The following is a 21,153-nucleotide window of genomic DNA, read 5'->3' as shown; positions in this document are numbered from 1 at the left end:
TGCTGCACCTGCATGCTTACCAGAAGCAACTGGTGCACATGGTCACCTCGGTCCTGCTGCACACTCTCCTCTTCCAATTTGCAGCCATTTAGTTAATAATCTGCTGCCTTGTTTTTGCTTCTAAAGTGAACAACCTCACATCGATTCAAATTATACTACATCAGCCATTGATTTGTCCACTCACCGATCTGTCCAGCTCATGCTGAAGGACCTCTGCATCCTTGTCACAGTTCACCCTCCCTCCCAAATTGGTGCCCTCTGCAAACTTTGATATGTTACATATTGTTTCCTCATCCAAATCATTAATATATATTGTGAATAGCTAGGGTAATAGCACTGATTCCTATGGCACTGCACTAATTACTGCCTGCCAATTTGAAAAAGAACCCATTAATTATTATTCTGTTTCCTCCTACCTATCTCGATATGCTTCCCTGAATTCCATGCACTCTAATCTTGCACAGTAATCTCTTGTGTGGGACTTTGTTACACATTTTCTCTCAGTCCAAATAGACCACATCGACTGGCTCTCCCTTGTCAACTCTTCAAGTTACATCTTTATACAATTCAAACAGATTTGTCGAGGATGATTTCCTCTTCATATATCCTGCTGACTGTCTGATTCTGCCACTGCTTTCTCAATGCTCCGCTTTCAACTCTTTGATTCAAGAATATTCCCACTACCAATGTGAGACTGACAGGTCTAACAATTCCCTGGTTTCTCTGTACCTCAGTTTTTGAATATTGGATTAACATTCGCTACCCTCCCATCTGCAGGGGCTATTCCAGAGTCTATAGAATTCTGGAAGATGACCACCAATGCATGCGCTATTTCTAGAGTCACCTCTGGAAGTACTCTGCGATGTAGATTATCAGATCCTAGAGATTTATCCTTCAATCGCCTCAATTGTCCCAGTACCATTTCTCTACTCCTTGATCTCCCTCAGTTCTTCCCTCTCAGTAATCTTGCATTCTCCAACATTCCTGGTTTCTGATTTGTCCCCTTTTGTGGAGACAGAACCGAAGTATGTATTCAGTTGGTCAGCCATTTCTTTGTCCCCTATTATACATTGCTCTGTTTTCTGTCTGTAGTGGACCTACATTTGTCTTCACTAATCTCTTTATCTGCATGTACCAAGAGAAACATAAAGATTGACACTGTTCCCTGCAAGCTTGCTTCATACTGTATTTTCCCCTTCATAGACTCTATGTCACAGAGTCATAGAGATGTACAGCATGGAATCAGACCCTTCGGTCCAACCCGTCCATGCCGACCAGATAGCCCAACCCGCACAAGTTCCACATGGCAGCACCTGGCGCATAATCCTCCAAACCCTTCCTATCGATGTACCCATCCAAATGCCTCTTAAATGTTGCAATTGTACCAGTCTCCTCCACTTCCATTGGCACTTCATTCCATACAAGTACCACCCTCTGTGTGAAAAAGTTGCCCCTTAGGTCTCTTATATCTTTCTCCTCTCACCCTAAATTTATGCCCTCTAGTTCTGGGCTCCCCCACTCCAGGGAACAGACGTTGTCTATTTACCCTATCCATGCCCCTCAATTTTGTAAACCTCTATAAGGTCACCCCTTAGCCTCTGATGCTCCAGGGAAAACTGCCCCAGCCTTTCAGCCTCTCCCCATAGTTCAAATCCTCCAACCCTGGCAACATCCTTGTTAATCTTTCCTGAACCCTTTCAAGTTTCACAACATCTTTCCGATAGGAAGGAAACCAGAATTGCACGCAATATTCCAACAGTGGCCTCACCAATATCCCAAGACTTGTAATATTCTTGCGACATCATATGCACTACTACATCCTAACTCTACGGTCTCCATGGCTGTAACCTCCTCTCATCTTGATAATTTGCTGAGAAATTTGTGCTCCTCTAACTCCAGACTCATACACTTGTCACCTTGGTTATCCCATCTTTGGTGGCTGTACTGTGAGCCATCTGGTCCTAATTCGGAATTTTCTTTTTAAACCTCTTGACTTCCCACTCTCTTTATGATGTACCTTTTTAAAAACTCCAAGTTATTGCTATCTTCAGCTTGAATTTATTTTGAGTGATTTTTCTTTCCTTTCAGCACTTTGTTTCAAAATTTAAAGATGTAATGTAGAAATTTTGATGCAACTTGTTATAAAGTTCTTGCATTCTTTGACTTAGATGAAGATAGCGAAACTTTTGCCTGCTGCTTTGTTCTCCAGCTGTTTGCAGGCCTTCATATGGGATGTGGAATGTTTTGCTGTTTTAAGGATTTGTTGTTTTCTAATTCTGGTGGTGATAAAAGGCCCACTGACCTGAAATAAATTTTGTTGATAATTCTGAAGTAAATTCATGGTCATAATCTAGTTTTTGGCACAAAGTCACATGGTTTTTGTCTTGTAAGTTGGTGGGGTAAGAGAAATAGATACTGGAAGAAAAGTAGTGTTAACATTGTAGGCTCAAACACATGCATCATTATCTGAAAGCACTCATTTCCTAAACCAAACATACAGGCACCCCAAGTGTGTTGAAAAGAAGCAATATCATTCAGATGCACCATGTGGGCTCAGACATTTGAGGGTATGCTTGGCCTACTAAGCAAAATTGTTATCATTAGAGGTTTTGTAGCCTTTCTCTGATGTGAGAAGCATGCGATGAGTCTCAATGTACAGGGAAATTTACATCAAAACAAGGGTTTCTTTCGGTCACTGAAAGTTAATACTGCACTGTATTTTGTGACTTCTGGTTAAAGTTTTATGATGCTGATGGTCAGTGTAGCCATGAAAGGATACCCTTATGAGACCATTCTTTACAAGATTTCTGTAGAAGAGTTGCTAGGCAGCACCTGGTACTTCAGAATTGTGGCTAACTGCGATGTGGAATGTTGTGGACTAAAGTTGTTTGTGAGTGAGAAGAATGCTTAAAGTCTGCATTCAGAAGTTCCTTTTGAAGAAAGGTCTTGAATACTTGAATTAACAAGCTGGATTCAGATTCTCTGCAGTGACCACTGTCTGTCTGTACTTCTGATCTTGAGTGGTATGATAATGTGCAGAATTTACTTGATAGAGGGGAGTTTTGCACATTTGAGCTGCATGGAAGATAAGAACCAGGTCAGAAAATCAAATCTGAGAGTTTTATAAGATGGGATATTAAGATTCTCCATAGAGTGTAGTTTAACCATCATAGAGGATTTCATTTTGCCACATTGCAGTTTTTCAAAGTAATTTGAGTCCTCTCAAGTATAATGTATTTTCTGTTCTGCGAATATTCACAGTACAATCATGTTTTTAATTGCTGCTAGATACCAAATGATATTTTTTGTCATAGTTTTATTGTTAATTCACTATTTAGTTTTGCTGTCACTTGAAGTTCTTTAGCACAAACTGTAAAATTGCATGCTATCTGAGCGGAGCTGATAAGCTAATTAAATAACTAATGAAAACAGTGATTAGTGACACCACTGACAATTGTTGGCAGCATGCGTCTTGCGCCATTTGTATTTGAGAGACAAGCAATATAATATGTTTTAAAAATCAGAGAGAACTTGAAAATATGTAGAATGGAGGGGTGAAGTAGATTTTAACGTAAGCAGTACAGAAGTAAGCTTTAAAAGTCCTCCATTTTAAAACCGATGTCTAGAACCTGATGGTTTCATTAAGTACAAAAAGAAACCGGTGAGGGAATTTCAGATGTATTTACACATTGCTCTAGATTTGGGACTTGTGACAAAACATTAGAAAATAGGAAATGTTAATGCATTATTCAAACGGAATGGAGGTGGTAACCGGGAAATTATGAATTTGAGTTTAATATCAATTGTGCGCAAGTTACCTGAATGTAATATCAGATGCTGAGATTATTTCCCAAAGTAAACGTCAGTATTTGTGATGTATGGATCATGTGTGATGCATCTGGTCAGGCATTTGGTAAGGTTTCTCTCAAAAATGGACATGAGCACAAACTGTGTTAACTTTCATGAGGAAAATCCATTCTGAACTTAAGCTCCGGAGGAGTTTTTTGAAGTCGTAGCAAAGAGGATTGAGGGCAGAGCGGTAGATGTGATCTACATTTGACTTCAGTAAGACGTTGGGCAAGGTTCCCCATGGGAGACTAGTGAGCAAGGTTCGATCTCATGGAATACAGGGAGAAATTGCCATTTGCATATGGAACTGGCTCAAAGGTAGAAGACACAGGATGGTGGTGGAGGGTTGTTTTTCAGACTGGAGGCCAGTGACCAGTGGAGTGCCACAAGGATCGGTGCTGGGTCCACTGCCTTTCACCATTTATATAAATGATTTGGATGTGAACATTGGAGGTTTAGTTAGTAAGTTTGCTGATGACACCAAAATTGAAGGTATAGTGGACAGCGAAGGTCACCTTAGATTACAACAGGATTCTGATCAGATCGTCCAATGGGCTAAGAAGTGGCAGATGGAATTTAATTTTGATAAATGTGAGTTGTTGCATTTTGGGAAAGCAAATCTTAGCAGGACTTATACACTTAATGGTAAGGTCCTAGGGAATGTTGCTGAACAAAGAGACCCTGGCGTGCACGTTCAGAGCTCCTTGAAAGTGGAGTCGCAGGTAGATAGGATAGTGAAGGCGGCGTTTGGTATGCTTTCCTTTCTTGGTCAGAGTATTGAGTACAGGAGTTGGGAGGTCATGTTGCGGCTGTCCAGGACATTGGTTAGGCCACTGTTGGAATTTTCTGTACAATTCTAGTCTCCTTCCTATCGGAAAGATGTTGTGAAACATGAAAGGGTTCAGAAAAGATTTACAAGGATGTTGCCAGGGTTGGAGGATTTGAGCTACAGGGAGAGGCTGAACAGGCTGGGGCTGTTTACCCTGGATGTATTTCCGGGAATATCCTCGCTAATGCAGCTGTAATGATATCCCTGATCAAAAATGTCACCTGCCCTCCTCTTTTGCTTCCCTTTCTGTCCTTCCTGTAGCACTTGTATCCTGGAACATTAAGCTGCCAGTCTTGTCCACCCCTGAGCCACGTTTCTGTAATTGCTATGATATCCCAGTCCCATGTTCCTAACCCTACCCAAACTTCATTTGCCTTCCCTGTTCGGCCTCTTGCTTTGAAATAAATGCAGTTTAAATGTGTGCAGGTGCATGATAAATGGTTCTTGGTACAAACAATTTTTTTCTCAGTTCCAAGCATGTTAGTAACAGTTACTTTGTTTCCTGGCAAACAGAGTCAATTTAATAAGGTAGAGTCAGAATCTTATAATTTGTTGGTGAGAAAAGGCATCATACTGGTTTTTAGGTAAACTTTGGGTCATATTGTGGCTGCTTGGTAGTTAAATGCATCTCTGATTTGATTTTATTGATTGGATATTCAGCTGATGAGCTTCTAATCTTTGAGAGATTCCCTACCTTCTACTTGCCTACCACGCATACTTTGCCTTTAGATGACAAAGGGTAGATACTAGTTGTTAATGTGAGCGTGGTCTTGCTTGCATAAGACTTCTGACCCACAGCAATGTATTTGACACTCAACTGCCCTCTGAGCAGTTAGGGCTGGGCACTGCATGCTGGCCTAGCCACTGACACCCACCTCCTATGGATGAAAATTAAAAATGTTGCTTGGTGCACTCCTGTTTTGAGAAGGCAACCCTGATAACTTTTCAGTAACCTGTCAAAGTTTTTGGAAGACAAAAACCTTGAATTCAGTCCCCACCCCAACTCCATTTTTTCACTCCTGGTTTGTCTCCCTCCTCTATCACTATCTCAAGCGTAGCCTATTTTCCCTGGGCTGATCTTCTAAACCCATGATTTGGAGATGCCGATGTTGGACTGTGGTGTACAAAATTTAACATCACACAATACCAGGTTATAGTGCAACAGGTTTAATTGGAAGCACACTAGCTTTCCGAGTGAGCGGCGCTCCGAAAGCTTGTGTGCTTCCAAATAAACCTGTTGGACTATAACCGTCTAGACCCATACCTCTTTGTTTATGTCACATCATTATTTCCCTTCTGCTTCAGTTTATATTTTGCTCAAGCCATGCTTACGGGATTTTGTTGCCCTCAGAATCAGTTATTTCAAATACTTCCTGCGTCCTCGCTTAAGTTTAAAATTAGACGGAGCTGTGCTGTCTCTACTCTGATCTTCATATTTGTTTGGCTTCTGGCTCAGAAATCCTGGATATTCAGCATTTTCATCCATTTATTCAGGTCCTTCAGTGGTCTTCCAGCTTCAAATCTCTGTAACCCTTTTCAACTGCACAACTTTCCAAAAATGATGTATGTCTCCAACTTGGAAATCTCAAACACCCTCAATTCCTATGTCTATCATCTTTGGCCATCTAAGGGCTTCACTCATCTCGGCACAAAGCTCTGGAAATCTATCCCTTAACCTTTGTCCTCCCATCTGTCTGCCTTTAAGGCCCTCCTTTAAAACCTGTTTCTTTGACAAAGCAGTGAGTCACTTGTCCGTTTGGCTCTGCACTGATTTGTCTTTTTGTTTTTCTGCCCCAGACGCATGTGTTTGGGCAAGTAGCTTTTCATTTGTGTTTTGTCTTAACGAATCTCTTTAATCATAATTCTGCTTTTAGACTATTGAAGTCGAGTGAATTATGAATTTGTTGCAGAGATGCAAAATACATGAATTAATCTGTAATCAGTGATATATTGTTTCGTCTTTGAGCGAGCAGCAGATTCATTGGCTTAACATCTGATGAAGTGATATTGACTGGGATTGTAAATGTGTGCGGGCAGGTTGGGTTGAGGTTACGCCATGAAGTCAGTTTAGTTGTTCTCCTGAAATCATGAATTGCAAAGTTAAAGCATCGAAGTGAATTAAATATTTTGCAAGAGACATGAGTTGTTCCATGCTGTTGAAAATGCAATTTTGCAACAAATGAAACTGCAGCACGAGGTGGATCTTGTCATAATGTATTGAAATGGTGACCCGGCACTTGCATAAATTATCAGCCCTCCGTTACTTCTGACCTGCTGAACCTTGCGGCTCAGCTGTTTTCAGTGATTCAAGCTGCGGTGTCTTCAGTTTAACTGGGATTCTGCATTAGAGTGTTTTGTCACACCTTAATGTCTTGGAGAAAGCTGCCAGAGCTGAGTGATGACAGCTGGTTGCTAAGTGTACCAGATGTGCCTGGGGGCTGAAATGAATTTTGTAGGTGGGCCTGATTATTGCAAGAGCCATGGGTGATGGTCTGATTTCAGGCGGCGTTTGTCCTTTGTGTACAGAAAATCATTGCCTGGCACATTCAGCCTCTGAGCTTTTAAAACTGGAAACAAAGAGGCTGCACACTGTACTGTCTGACTCAGATGGGAAAAGGTTCATTGGCCGGAGCTGCACATCGAAACGTTTGCTTTCAACTCTGAGGGCCAGTGACCCAATAATAGTCTCAATGTTGCATCTTAATATAGTATAGAACTTGCCCTTGACGCTATTATTATTTTATTTTAATCTAAAAAGCCTAGAGTGCATTCAAATTTGATATTCACGTGACTGAATCATTCAACACCAATCTAATCTTCATGCCAAGATGGGAATTAACATCAGTTTTACAATAAGCTTTAAAAAAAATCATTGCAGTATATGGATTGTTGAGATTTGTGGGACGTACGCTGCATTTCCAGTGATATAAGGTATGGGAAATTACCCCTTTGTGTGCAATAGTAAATGTGCATTTGTTTGAAAATGAGTAGTTTGTCTCAGGCTACTCCAACTAATTGTCTTAAAACTGCACGAGGTTACACTTGGTATGCCCACACTTAGTCCAGTTTTTATTTAATAAGATTTTGTTTGCAAATTTTTGACTTAATTATGTTTCTCGTAATAACTAAATGTAGCAACCACATTTGTACTAAAATACTTGGTTCTTTTTTAGTTTGAAGTATTGAACTGACTGCAAATCTGCAGTGTTCAGATTTTTAACCAACTTTTTCGGTGAAATCGGTGATTGTTTCACCTACTTTATATCCATTTGATGAATTTCAGTTGTGGTTAAATTATATTTCCTCTGCAGTGACAATGAACTGCTGGAAATGTTTTTTGCTACTTTTAGCACTCCTACTCTTGCCTACTTTTGTTTCCTGTGGCTGCTAGTTTTGTGTTGTTTTGCATGTGTTCTTCCCCTCCCCTCCCCCTCTGCTGTACAGAATTGAATCACCTGATTTTTGGTTTCCTGCTGACTGTCTATTTGATGTCCTGCTTCACTGCTCCATTGCAGATTGAGCTTTGAAGCCAACAAATATGGTTTTGTTGCACCCCTATTTTATTTTTGAACAGAGTACCTAATGGTATGATTGAATAAATAATTGGCAAGGTAGGCTTTTGGCTCCGAAGCAGGTCAGATTTTTAAAAAATCATTTGAAAATCATTGTTTTTCAAAAGTAACTTTGTCAGTTGATGCCAAAGGTTTGAGCTCTATACTTCTGATTGTATTAGTTGTTATACCACGATGTTTTACAAGATCATTGTTGCAATAGTAGATACTTGAACGAGAAAACCCATTTTAAAATTGTGATCTCCCATTTAAGATGGAGGTGCAAAGGATTTATTTTGAGATAGGAGTCTGGTGCAGTGTTTACCCCAGAGAACAGTGAGGCTGAGTCATTGCACGTTTTTATAGATGGATGATTTCTTTCGTAAATAAGTCTGACTATGAGGAACTAAACAAGGAAGTTATGTTCAGGCCAAAATCAAATACATGATGTAATTAAAGGACAGATTAGGCTCAAGGGGCCAAATTGTTGTCTCATCTGAATTTGAATGATTCACTTCTCATTTTATTGCCTGAACAGAAATGTGTTAGAAATCTGCATGACAAAATGTTGCACTCTTAAAGACGTTATTACAGCAAGTGATAACAAAAGGAATTTAGATTTTGGCAGTGCCATTAACCTAATAAAACATGGCAAAAATGTGTTTCTTGAATGTTAGCAAACACAAGTTTGACTCAGTACTAGACAAATTCAGGCAGGTTTGTTTAAATTCAATCATTGGGACCAAGAAGTTAATTTTAGGGAGTGTCTGAAAGAAGGAGACACATTTCGGGAAGAGATTTCAGGTATCAACAGTTGAAGACCACTCTATGCAATGGGACCGCTACACTAGTTAAATACAAAATCTGATCTTAAGTGACAACATTCTTGTAAATCTCCTCTGTTCTTTCTTCAGAGCAATTATGTTTTTCTGTAACATGACCAGAAAACTGTACTGTGGCGTACTCCAGTTGTAGATAGTTCCAGGACTACATTTGTATTCAATACCTTGCCCATTGAAGGAAACCACCCCAAATGATGTGTTTAACACCTTTTATCTCCTTGCCCTGCCATCTTAGAGGACATGTGGCCATGTACTCCAAGATTTCCTTCGACTTCCCTTCTGTCCTCTTTGTTTCCTTGCTTTGCTTGCCCTCCCCATACTCCTAGCCTTGCTCTTCTCTGGATTGGATTTATTTTGCCGCTTTACTGCCCACTCAAACTGAAGTATTCCAGTTTGGTGAGTGATCTACTCCAATTTTATTTAAAGTGAATAGAGAAATATATGTAAAGAAAAATATTTCCACATGACACCAGTAAGATGATTGGTTGTGAGGGCAGTTGAGAAGACAGGTTATCTTTGTTCTCTTTCCATCCCTGGAGGTTGAAACTGATTTGTTGCATAATCTGAGAGATCCGTGTCTAGAAATCTATTAAGATGGATGGACTGATGACACACTGAGAGAAACAACTAATGAATAGCTTGAAGCTGTTCAATCTCATGTTTAGTTCCAATCCTGTAATGTTTGTTCTGTTTGTTGAACTAAACTACGCAATATTTCATCTTTGAAAAATGCCAAAATTGTGATCTTTATTCATTTTAATCTAAAATCTACATGTACTACAAAACTCAACATAGAATTAAGTACCTTGTCGCATTTATAGATATAGGCTTTAGCTTCATAATGGCAAGTAGGATTTTGCATTGTTTCTCTTTGCGTTTCATTGGAGTACTATGTACCCTGTATTGTTTGTGAGCAATTTAACAACTTAGAACAGTTTGTTATGCCTCAATTGAACATTTGATGCCTTCCAAAAAAAGCTTTATACTATTAAACTTGGTTCTGATATTGCAATACGTGCAATTCTTCAGTGTAATGCTTATTGTTCCCTTAATTTTCTTAAATTACTATGATAAGCTTTTGGATATTGTGATAGTTTCCATGGGGAGCCATGAATCTAAAGAACCAAATGACCTTCATTTGGCGAAATTACTGTTGAGCTTCCACTTTTTATCACTTCTACTTAAATGTAAGTTAGAACAAATGCAAATTAAATGTGAATTAACAAACAAATGATGGGGAAAAAAAACAAATTTCACTCATGACCCTCATTTTGAGAATGTTGAATGTGCTGGACATGAAAATCTTGCTTAATAGCCCGTTATCAGTGAAAGGATAGAATATTTAGAAGAATCCATGTGAAAAAATGAGTAACAGGACTCTTGGATTAAATTGAAACACCAACAAAACAAGTGTATAGCACTTCACAGAACAAGTTTTAAAAAATCTTCTAAGTTAAAACTCACTGAGTAGATTGAACCCAACGACTATGGTTTTTATATAGTAGGTTTAAACCTATTCAGACTTAAAAGGCAGGTTTTTTTCCCTCCGATTTGGTTGCGCAGCTTGTACTTCAAGCGTAGAAGACCGTGCTGCCAAAATGATTGCTTGCTTATAGTATAGATGTTGCAGATGGTCTTCAATTGGGCGGCACGATGGCACAGTGGTTAGCACTGTTCCCTCACAGCGCCAGAGACCCGGGTTCAATTCCCGCCTCAGGCGACTCTGTGTGGAGTTTGCACATTCTCCCCGTGTCTGTGTGGGTTTCCTCCCACAGTCCAAAGATGTGCAAGTCAGGAGAATTGGCCATGCTAAAATTGCCCGTAGTGTTAGGTAAGGGGTATGGGTGGGTTGCACTTCGGCGGGGCGGTGTGGACTTGTTGGGCCGAAGGGCCTGTTTCCGCACTGTAAATCTAATCTAATCTAAATTGCAACCCTCAGTGTCTGTAGATCCTCTTGGTATCTGTTCAATCATTTGACAAGTCCTTTTATTGCTTGGCCCTACCAGATTCTTTAGAACTTCCTTTGTTTCCAAATGTTAAGAACTTAAATTTTTTTTTGATTGAACAAATGTCTGCAGCCAAAGAATCAGATTTGTTGTGAATTATATTTTGACAGTAAACCCAGCAATTTTTGTTAATCTCACAGCTACATCTTGAAATATTCTCCATGGCAACCTCTGGGTTTTTTGCTTCAAAAAGCTGCTGGCAGGGTTGAAACTTACAGCATCGTATTGAAGCACACAGGGATGTAAAATAAATCATTTTTTAAATAAAACCTCGAATTGACTGTGAAACTGAAATCAAAACTCAACATTTTAACCCTTTAATAGTACCCATCACCAAATCAGTCTTAAATGTTTTAAATATTGAATGCAATAAAGATATATCTGATACAAACACTTGAAAACACTTCTACAGACTAAGTAGCCACACAGTTCCATCCGTATGCTCTTCTGTATTCATAGGGTGTGTCAGAAGTCCTCTGATAATAGATTTCACTTGTGAATTTCGTGGATATAAGAACCATTAGCGAGACATGATTGTATGAGCCTTCTTGCCCTTGATTCATGAGAATTTTGATTGTGCAACCTTCAGGAGTTTAAATTTCAAACATCTATCAGCAACAGTTTGGTCTCTTGTGGGAAATAAACTCTGCTCTTTGCTGTGCCTTGAGTTGTTCACAGGCCCTTCCAGGTATTTACTTTTTTTAGCATCTTGCACTGTACCTTTTGAGTTCCTGTCTCCTTTCTTGCCACACAGAAAAACTGAGGGTGATTTACAACTTGTCAACCATGAGAATTCTCTGCGTTCCTTTCTGCCTCTGCCTGCATTCTGTATGTCTACATCAGTGTGTGATGATCTCACCCCACAGCTGCTCAGCCTGTAGGTCTGCTAAGTGTCTACTGCACTGTTTTTCATTTTCCAGCCACTTGGATTCTTCCTTGACTTCCTTTCCAAGTGAATGATGGTCAGGTCACATGGACTTGTTCTCCTAATATCCAGGAGAATTACAATTGGTTCCTTTTTTATAGCCTTAAAAATTCTTTCCATAAATAGTTTAAAAATATAGATTCTTCAGATCCTTTGAAGAAATTGCAGATTTTCTTTTATTACTGTTCTGCCAAAGGTCTTCACTAAACAAAGGAATACTCGTGATCTGCTGCAATTAAATGATTAAATTTAGAGACTCAGATTATTTAAATGGTGAAATGGGAAACTTGAGATTTTTATGTACCTTGAACCTCGGGTGTTCTGAAGACATTAGAAATTACTTAGAAATCCCTCAGTGTGGAAACAGGCCATTCGGCCCAACAAGTCCACATCACCCGCCCAGACCCATTCCTCCCACCCTATTACTGTTCATTACCCCTGTCTATCGCACCTAACCTACACATCCCTAACCACTATGAGCAATTTAGCATGACCAATTATTTATAATCCTTTTTGCTCAAAAACTGCATGAAATCATATAAAACTCCGTTATCTCACTTTTTAGATTAGAATCGATCTAAACATCAGGTCATAGACAGAGAACACAGGGGGCTAACACCTTCAACATATTGTCTAGCTATCACCATTTGTTAACAGCTAACCTGAGAATGCAACTTTTTAAAAAAAGGTTTTGTGACTTGCACATGAAAGAAGTGAAACTATCACTGTATTCTAACAGATGAAAGGCTTAACAGACAATCAATTTTTCTATGTATAATTTCAGTTACATCACACTAAATTTTTATAAATTCTGTGTGTTAGGATTGGGTCCTCCACTATCACCTGATGAAGGAGCGACACTGAAAGCTGGTGTGCTTCCAATTAAACCTGTTCGACTATAACCTGGTGTTGTGATTTTTAACTTCGTACACCCCAGTCCAACACCAGCATCTCCAAATTATGATGGGGGAGATTAACTGAAAATTGTTAAAACGTGGAATGCAAATACCCCTGTCAAAATATTTGTCAAGGTCTGTCAAAATATTTTTTAGTCTAAAAGGAACAATGTTCTGTATTGGGCATTCAAAATTGAAGACTAACATTTTGTTTTAAATCCTGTGCTGAGAGATTTCAGGTAAATCCACTTTTCCCCAAAAATGTGTCCGAACTCCCTCGTCAGAACTGGTGTCCCAATACTGCATCACTGCTTGCATATCCAATGCCTGTTATTCGTCTGTCAGTTATCAACTGATGCCAGATAACATATGCACTTTTTTTTTATGTCACCCATTGGAGAGCATCCGGACTTTACTTTCCAACTCAGCTGGAAGACTATTTGCGTTCCATTAGTATGGCTTAGATTTAAATCCAGGTCACTGAAGCTGAAAAATACGCTGAGCTTTTTGCACCTCCCAGTTACCTGAAATCTTGATCTAGTTTCAAGTGCTTTGTGACATTACTTGCACTCAGTTTAAGAGTTGATATTGGCATGCAAAGTCAGCTAAACAAATTATGAACAGATCCAAGAAACTGAAACAAATGCAAATGCTAGAAATCTGAAAAAAAAAAACAAATTTCTGCAAAATCTCAGGAGGTCTGGCAGCATCTGTGGAGAGAAATGAGCGTGAACATTTCCGGTTCGGTGACCACACTCAAACACAGAACACAAAAGGAGGAAAGAACAGTTCTGAAGGGTCGCTGGAACGCTGATTTCTCTCCACAGATGTTAACTGACCCGCTGAGATTTTGCTAACATATCCATCAATTTAATCCGAAATAGAGCCCAGGATCATGTTTCTGTCAATGTTTTTGATACTATATATACTATCACTGTTAACCAAACATTGAGTTATTAAGACAATTGTTTTTTTTCCCCATTCAGGTGATATCACTCAGAAAGGCTATGAAAAGAAAAAGGCCAAACTGCTGGCTCCATACATACCACAGACTCTAGGTAAGGCCAACAGGATAAACAGAATTTCTGATAAATCCAAGTAACATGACAGTCTGTCTTTGTGACAAAGGTAATCTGTTCAGCTCACTGTACTAAATTCTGTCTACCCCAGGGCCCACCTTAGCCATGAACGTTAATCTTTGCCGGGTTTCTCCCTCATGCCCATTATGAGCTAACCATGCCGTGGAAAATTGACTTTTGTGCTCTTGATATTTTACAAGAACAGATTTAAGATTTGTTTCATGTTTGTGTAAGCCAACAGTATAACAGTGTGGGAAAGATTTTAAAAAGCAGTCATTAATGTTATTATGTAAAGGTTTTGCTTTAGCTTTGTAAATTGTTTGGTATTTGCATTTATTACATGGGTACTTTGAATGTCAATAAGACCTAATTGTAGTTAGAATATTGCAGAAAGATGGATGAATTTTGCAGCTGGTTTACAAGAGAACTCAGTTTATAATGCTTCACAATGTGTCATGTTGGACTGAGTGTTTTGCTTCTTCAGTAGAACATTCTCATTTTGATTTTTATTTGTTCCCCTCCATATTTAAATTGATCTTCAGTACATAGGAAACAATATCAAAATTTGATACTAGAGAACAACCTAATCGTTGTGATTCCAAAATGACAGAAGCTGTTCTTTTGGTGCAACTCAAAAGATTTCACACATGAACAACACAGTCCTGCTTTTCTCACTTGTCATCTCATTGAGCCTTCATTGGATGACAAATTTGTTGTGTTGGTTATCAGACCAAACATAAGTGTTGTCGTCGTCGTCGTCGTCGTTCCTTTCAGACAGCAATCAAGCAAATGCTACACGTAGTTGCAGAATCAATACTAAATACTGGCTTACCACTTCCATCCTAACGCTCCTTGCTCCAGCCATATACTCTGGGGAGAGTCCAAAAACAACCACAGGGCCCATTCAGGGGAAAAGATTACTTCAAATTCTTTCCTTACCATTGAGGCAATCAAAACCAGTTCCGGTGATGACGTGACTGAGGTGAAGACACTGAGGCCACCTTTGGCGAAGTGAATAATTGATCGACTAATTCTTGTGTATGGAAAGCATCCATCCCAAATACTTGAAATCCCAGAGAGAGTACACCTGCATTTTAACAAAGCGAAAGCTTATAATACTCTATTATGGTATGCTGTCTTAGACCATCATAGTTTTCTCATCACACTCTTGAATACTTCCTGTGTCTCCTTGTTTGAGTGCTGTATGCTTTTTTGCATTAAATAAACTAACAAAAAGTTGCCATTGTCAGGACTGAAATAATTTATAGGTCAGTTAATCTTGCATCAGCTGTTTGGAAATTAAGGCTATGCTACAGAATTAAATTACAATAGAGGATAGAATGGCTAAATTACTTGGAGCAACATGAATCAATTAGTCGGTACCCATTTTGCAGTTATGCTTAATTAATCTTGGAATCTTTTGAGAAATTAGAAGGATAATTGAAAGGAATGTTGTGGAGGTACATAGTTTGGTTATTTCACATTAAAATTGCACAGAGCTCTGCATTTGGGCTATCATGACTTAAAGGATGTAAAACATGAGGGAAGCAAATGAAAGCCTGACCAAAATCCCAAAATTGAAGTGTGATGAGCATTGCTAAGGGCGATCAGTGAGGACAGTGTGCAGAGATTAAAAACTGTACAAAATTTTGGAAGCAAGAATAAGCATGTTTTTAAATGAGGTACATGGACCATAGTTTACCAGTAATGGATGAACAAAGAGAGCCAAGGCTGTACAAGGTCTAATTCAAGTATTGAATTTATACCTTTAAAGAAAAGCATACAGACATATTGTCAAGATTGCATAAAATACTAAGATGCTGTTCACTGATTCCTCAGCAAAATCAAAGCAATTATGTAAAAGCAGCAGTTTTGATTCTTGAAGATGCTTGAGAGGTTGATATTATGAAAAGTAACTCAAACCCCTTGGTATCATGGTAGCCCACAAACCCACCAATACACTAAAACAAACTAATGAAATTGAAAGACCCAATACAGACAACAAGCAAACCTAATGTTGTTGACAAAATACTATGCATGAACTGTGACAAGCACTACATTGGACAAACAGGCAGAAAACTAGCCAGCAGAATACATGAACAAAAACTAGCCACAAAACGACATTACCCTCTCTCACTAGTATCCTTACATACAGATAAGGAAGGACGCCACTTTGACTGGGACAACATATTCATCCTTGGACAAGCCAAATAGAGACATGCCTGAGAATTCCTGGAAGTATGGCATTCCAACCGGAACTGGATCAACAAACACGTTGACTTGGACCCCATTTACCAACCTGAGGAATAAAGGAAATGACATCACAGGAAATGGCATCACCAACCCAAGGCAATCCAAACCTATAAATAGAAAGCAGGAAACACCAGCAGTGCTTTGTCAAAAGGCTCACTAAAGATGTTACCTAGTATGGTGATAAAACATTTGAAAATGAACCTTCCAGCTCAGTGAGCAAACCCACATCCAGAACCTCAACCTGAGCTACAAATGTTCTCAAACTTCTAAAAAGTATAAAAATTATGTTGATATTTTGACGACCTAATCATATCATCATTTCTTTTTTGCCAGAAACTTAAATGAAAAGTTGGGGTAAAGCACTTTTAGTGCTGCCTGACATGTACAGCACAGAAACAAGCCCTTTGGTCCAACTTGTCTACAATGCCTAGAAATCCTAACCTAATCTAGTGCCATTTGCCAGCACTTGGCCAATATCCCTTGAAATCCTTCCTACTCATAGACCCATCCAGATGCCTTTTAAATGTTGTAATTGTACCAGCCTCCACCGCTTCCTCTGGCAACACAGTGCATACATGCACCACCCTCTGCCTGAAAGAGTTGCCCTTTGGGTCCCTTTTAAATCTTTCCCCTCTCATCCTAAACTTATGCCGTCTAATTTGGGAATCCCCTACCCCAGGGAAAATAACTGGTCTATTTACCCTATTCACAACCTTCATGATTTTATAAACCTCTATAAGGTCACCCCTCAGCCTCCAATACTCCAGTGAAAACAGTCCCAGCCTATTCAATCTCTCCCTATAGCTCAAACCGTCCAAGATCCTTCTAAGTCTTTGCTGAACCCTTCGAAGTTTCACAATGTTCCTCCTATCGGATGGAGACTAGAATTGCACTCAATATTCTAAAAGTGGTCTAGCCAATGTCCTATACAACCGCAGCATTACCTCCCAAATCCTATATTTGATGTTCTGACCAATGGAGGAAATGCTGCCTTCTGTATCCTATCTACCTGCAACTCCACTTTCAAGAAACTATGAACCTGCATTCCAAGGTCTACTTTTAGCAACACTCCCCAGGACATTACCATAAAGTATACAAGTCCTGTTCTGATTTGCCTTTCCAAAATGCAGCACTTCACATTTATCTAAATTAAGCTCCATCAGTGTCCCATTTGCCCTTCTGATCAAGATCCCATTGTACTCTGAGGTAACCTCCTTCACTGTTCACTACACCTCCAATTTCAGTGTTATCTGCAAACTTACTAACTATACTTCCAACGTTTACATCAAAACATTTTTATATAAATAATGAAAAGCGGTGGACCCAGCACTAAACCTTGTGGCGTACCACTTGTCATAGGCCTCCAGTCTGAAAGTTTTAATTGGGATTGGTATCTAACTCTGTTTTGTGATGTCTCTGTAACTCTTGGTGCAAAATATAAATTGGCATCAGGAAAGAAGAAGTCTATGGGGAAAGTCTTCACATTCTTGGATCTTTGAATGCAACTTTTTTTGACATCATTGGCAAGTTCATGGCTGACCATAAACAAATTTTCCAAGGAGGAAAAAATCCACTGTACTTGGCAAAGATGAAAGAAAAGAATGGATCGCAAGCCAAAGCACAAGTTATTAGGAATGATAGCAATAATCTGCTTCAAACTTGGAGGAATTTATGTAGTTAGCTTGTACTAAAGGCCTTGCTACATGAGGACAAACAGAGGGGTTAGCATTATTGAGCAAGTCCACAATTCAAAGAAAGTTAGACTGGTTAGAAAGGAACATGGGAAGATTCAAGACTGTGGAGGGTTTTTTTCGCAGTGCTTTGCCCAAGTGTATATCTCTTGGTTTGCCCGGAGGGTGGTTTTGATCTTCCAAGTAATTAAGTGGAGGATATTCAGTATGAAGCTGGGAAGTTTGACTCTCATCCCAATGAAGAAAAGTGGAAGGGTACAGTTTGAAGATTACGAAAAAGTTGATAAAATGTTTCTTGTGGAGCAAAACGTTGACCTAATCACAAGTTTTTTTTAAAGTTAAGGATAATTGCAATATACAATTCTTTTCAAAGTACAAATTCTAAATCATTTTACCAGGAAATTGGGTAGTTCCAAAATTATATCTCTGAAAGGCAGCAGGAAAGCAAGTGGCCTTAGATTAGGTGACCTTTGTGATGTGGAAAATTATTGTATGACCTTCCAACATACTTGTCAACTCTATTAAAGTCATGAACATGCAAAGATATGGAATTATTTGCATCACATTTTTCTTTCACTTGTCATTCAACCATACCTTGGATAACTGGATAGATTAAATTGGGAATGCTTTGGAGATTTTGTGATACTGGTGACACATTTTGTAATGTCTGGTTCAATATGTTTTGACTGTAACTTGTATTGGCTTCAAGATAGTGTCACCATTTTTAACTTCTGAAGTGAAGCTTATTGGGGTAGTTGAATGCTTTGCTGAATGGTTTTATGGAAAAAACACTTGAGTTTTCATTATAGTAAGGCATATTAAACTGGGGAGCCATTTCTGGTAATAGTGACATGTTTGCTAACTTGGGATGAGATGCAAATTGTTGAGTGTTTGAGGTTTTAGTGGCTCATATCTACCACCCTTCAACTGCAAGGAGGGGAAAACTTATTTGTCATTGTCAATTAGTAAGAAATTGGACTACCATTACAACTGTCCACTCCTAGAGTTTGAAAAATTGGAATCCTGCATTTAACCTCCATTGTTTTTGATGAATTCATCCATTGCCAGGGCATATTGTTTTGACGTGAATACAATTTTCTCCCAAGAAAATTTATTTGCTCTGCTTGTCTTCCTTTCTTTCATCTTTAAGTAGCACCCATTCACTTCTCCCTGATCAAGAATAAGGTGGCTTCAACTGATTAGAAATCCTCAGAACCACAAGAAATAGAAGCAGGAGTAGACCAAATGGCCTGTTAAGCTTGCTCTATTAATTAATGAATTGTGGTTGATCTTTGGACAAAGTCTATCTGACACCCATCTCCAAATTCCTTGCTTCTTTGTTCCTGTCTTAAATGTATTCAGTCATGGAAAATTCAGAACCTTCTGGACAGACGTTTAACTATGCACAAATCTTTGAGTGAGAATATTTCCTTACCTCAGTTTTAAAACAAACTTTGGTCCAGTAACTGGAGACTGTGCCCTCCCCCATTGTTTCAGATTCCATGACCAATGGGAATAATCTCTTAGCATCTACTTTTAGCAATCCCCTTTAGAATCTTGAATGTTTCAGTGAGATCATCTTTCATTTTTCTAAACTCCAGATTATAAATATAGTTTGCTCACCCTTCCCTTTTCAGACAATTTCTCAACCTCATTCAGTCAATCTGATTGTACTGCCTTCAATTTATGCATAATTTCTGAAACGTGGAAACCAAAACTACGCACACAACTTCAGATATGATCTAACTGAATATTACTGTTGCACAGTCTACTTCTTTGTTTCATTACTTCACCTCCCTTGCAATAAAAGCCTACGTATCATTGTCCTTCCTAAGTACATAGTGTACCTGAATGCTCAGTGTTCCTTGCATAAGCATGTCTAAGTCTTTTTGAACAGTAGCAATGTGCATGTTTTGCACATTTGCTAATTTTATGAACAAAGCGAATGCATTCACACCTCCTTTATTTTATGATCCATCTGTCATCTTGTTGCAGACACTTGACTAGTCAATACCTTATTGCAGCCTCTGTGCCTTCCCCACAGTTGAGCTTTCTACTTGGGTTTGTATCATCAGCTTAGTTAGATTCATGCATCAGCTCAGTTGTCGAAGCTTTTTGCCTTAAAGTCATTGAGTCCTGCAGCATGGAAACAGGCCCTTCGGCCCAAATGGGTCCGTGCTGACCAAAATATCCTTCCACACGAACACCATTTCCCTGCTCTTGCCCATCTCCTTCTCATCTTTTCCTATCCATTTATTTGTCCAAATGCCTTTTAAATGTTGTTCATGTTTCTACCTTAACCACTTCTGTTCGCAGTTCATTCCATTTGTTATTTACCCTATCCATGCCCCTCATGATGTTGCACACGACTATAAGATATCTTCTTCCTTCCCCCCCCCCATTCTCTGACACTCTCAAGAAAAAAGTCCTTGCTTGTCTTGGCATGTCCCTGTAACTCGGACTGTTGAGTCCAGGCATCATCCTTGTAAATTTCTTCAGTACTCTCTCCGATTTAATAACTTCCTTCCTATGGCAAGAAAACTAAAACTGAACATAATACTCCAAGTGCGGCTTCAACTGTACAATTGCAACATTTTTACTGTGGAAAAAGATATGGAAGATATAAACTGTAGGGAAATAGATGGTGACATCTTGCAAAATGTCCAGATTATAGAGCAGGAAGTGCTGGATGTCTTCAAGTGGTTAAAGGTGGATAAATCCCCAGGACCTGATCAGGTGTACCCTAGAACCCTGGGAAGCTAGAGAAATGATTGCTGGGCCTCTTGCTGAGATATTTGTATCATTGATAGTCACAGGTGAGGTGCCAGAAGACTGGAGGTTGGCTAATGTGCCACTGTTTAATAAGGGCTGTAAAGACAAGCTGGGGACGATAGACCGGTGAGCCTGACCTCGGTGGTGGGCAAGTTGTTGGAGGGAATCCTGAGGGACAGGATGTGCATGTATCTGGAAAGGCAAAGACTGATTCGCGATAGTCAACATGGCTTTGTGCGTGGGAAATCATGTCTCACAAACTTAATTGAGTTTTTTGATGAAGTAACAAAGAAGATTGTTGAGGGCAGAGCAGTAGATGTGATCTGTGTGGACTTCAGAAAGGCGTTCGACAAGGTTCCCCATGGGAGACTGATCAGCAAAGTTAGATCTCATGGAATACAAGGAGAAGTCGCCATTTGGATACAGAACTGGCTCAATGGTAGAAGACAGAGGGTGGTGG

The 21,153-nt window shown here is 39.3% G+C and overlaps 1 protein-coding gene across 4 annotated transcripts in view; it reads left to right on the top strand.

Annotated features, from left to right (window-relative positions):
* The window catches only part of LOC140481879 (disco-interacting protein 2 homolog A-like), a 273,185-nt gene that overhangs the window by 60,456 nt on the left and 191,576 nt on the right, over positions 1 to 21,153 (top strand). For 3 of the 4 annotated variants that reach the window (XM_072578496.1, XM_072578497.1, XM_072578500.1), the window contains exon 2: positions 13,885 to 13,956. In XM_072578496.1, the coding sequence (XP_072434597.1) occupies positions 13,885 to 13,956 (72 nt within the window). Of the gene's footprint in view, positions 1 to 7,240; positions 7,610 to 13,884; positions 13,957 to 21,153 lie in introns of those variants that run through there. The other variant, XM_072578498.1, reaches the window with a different exon arrangement.

This window comes from Chiloscyllium punctatum, chromosome 10 (assembly GCF_047496795.1).
Source record: "Chiloscyllium punctatum isolate Juve2018m chromosome 10, sChiPun1.3, whole genome shotgun sequence".
Classification (NCBI taxonomy): domain Eukaryota; kingdom Metazoa; phylum Chordata; class Chondrichthyes; order Orectolobiformes; family Hemiscylliidae; genus Chiloscyllium; species Chiloscyllium punctatum.
Note: the sequence above shows the minus strand (reverse complement) of the source record. Positions and strands in the feature narration are given on the sequence as shown.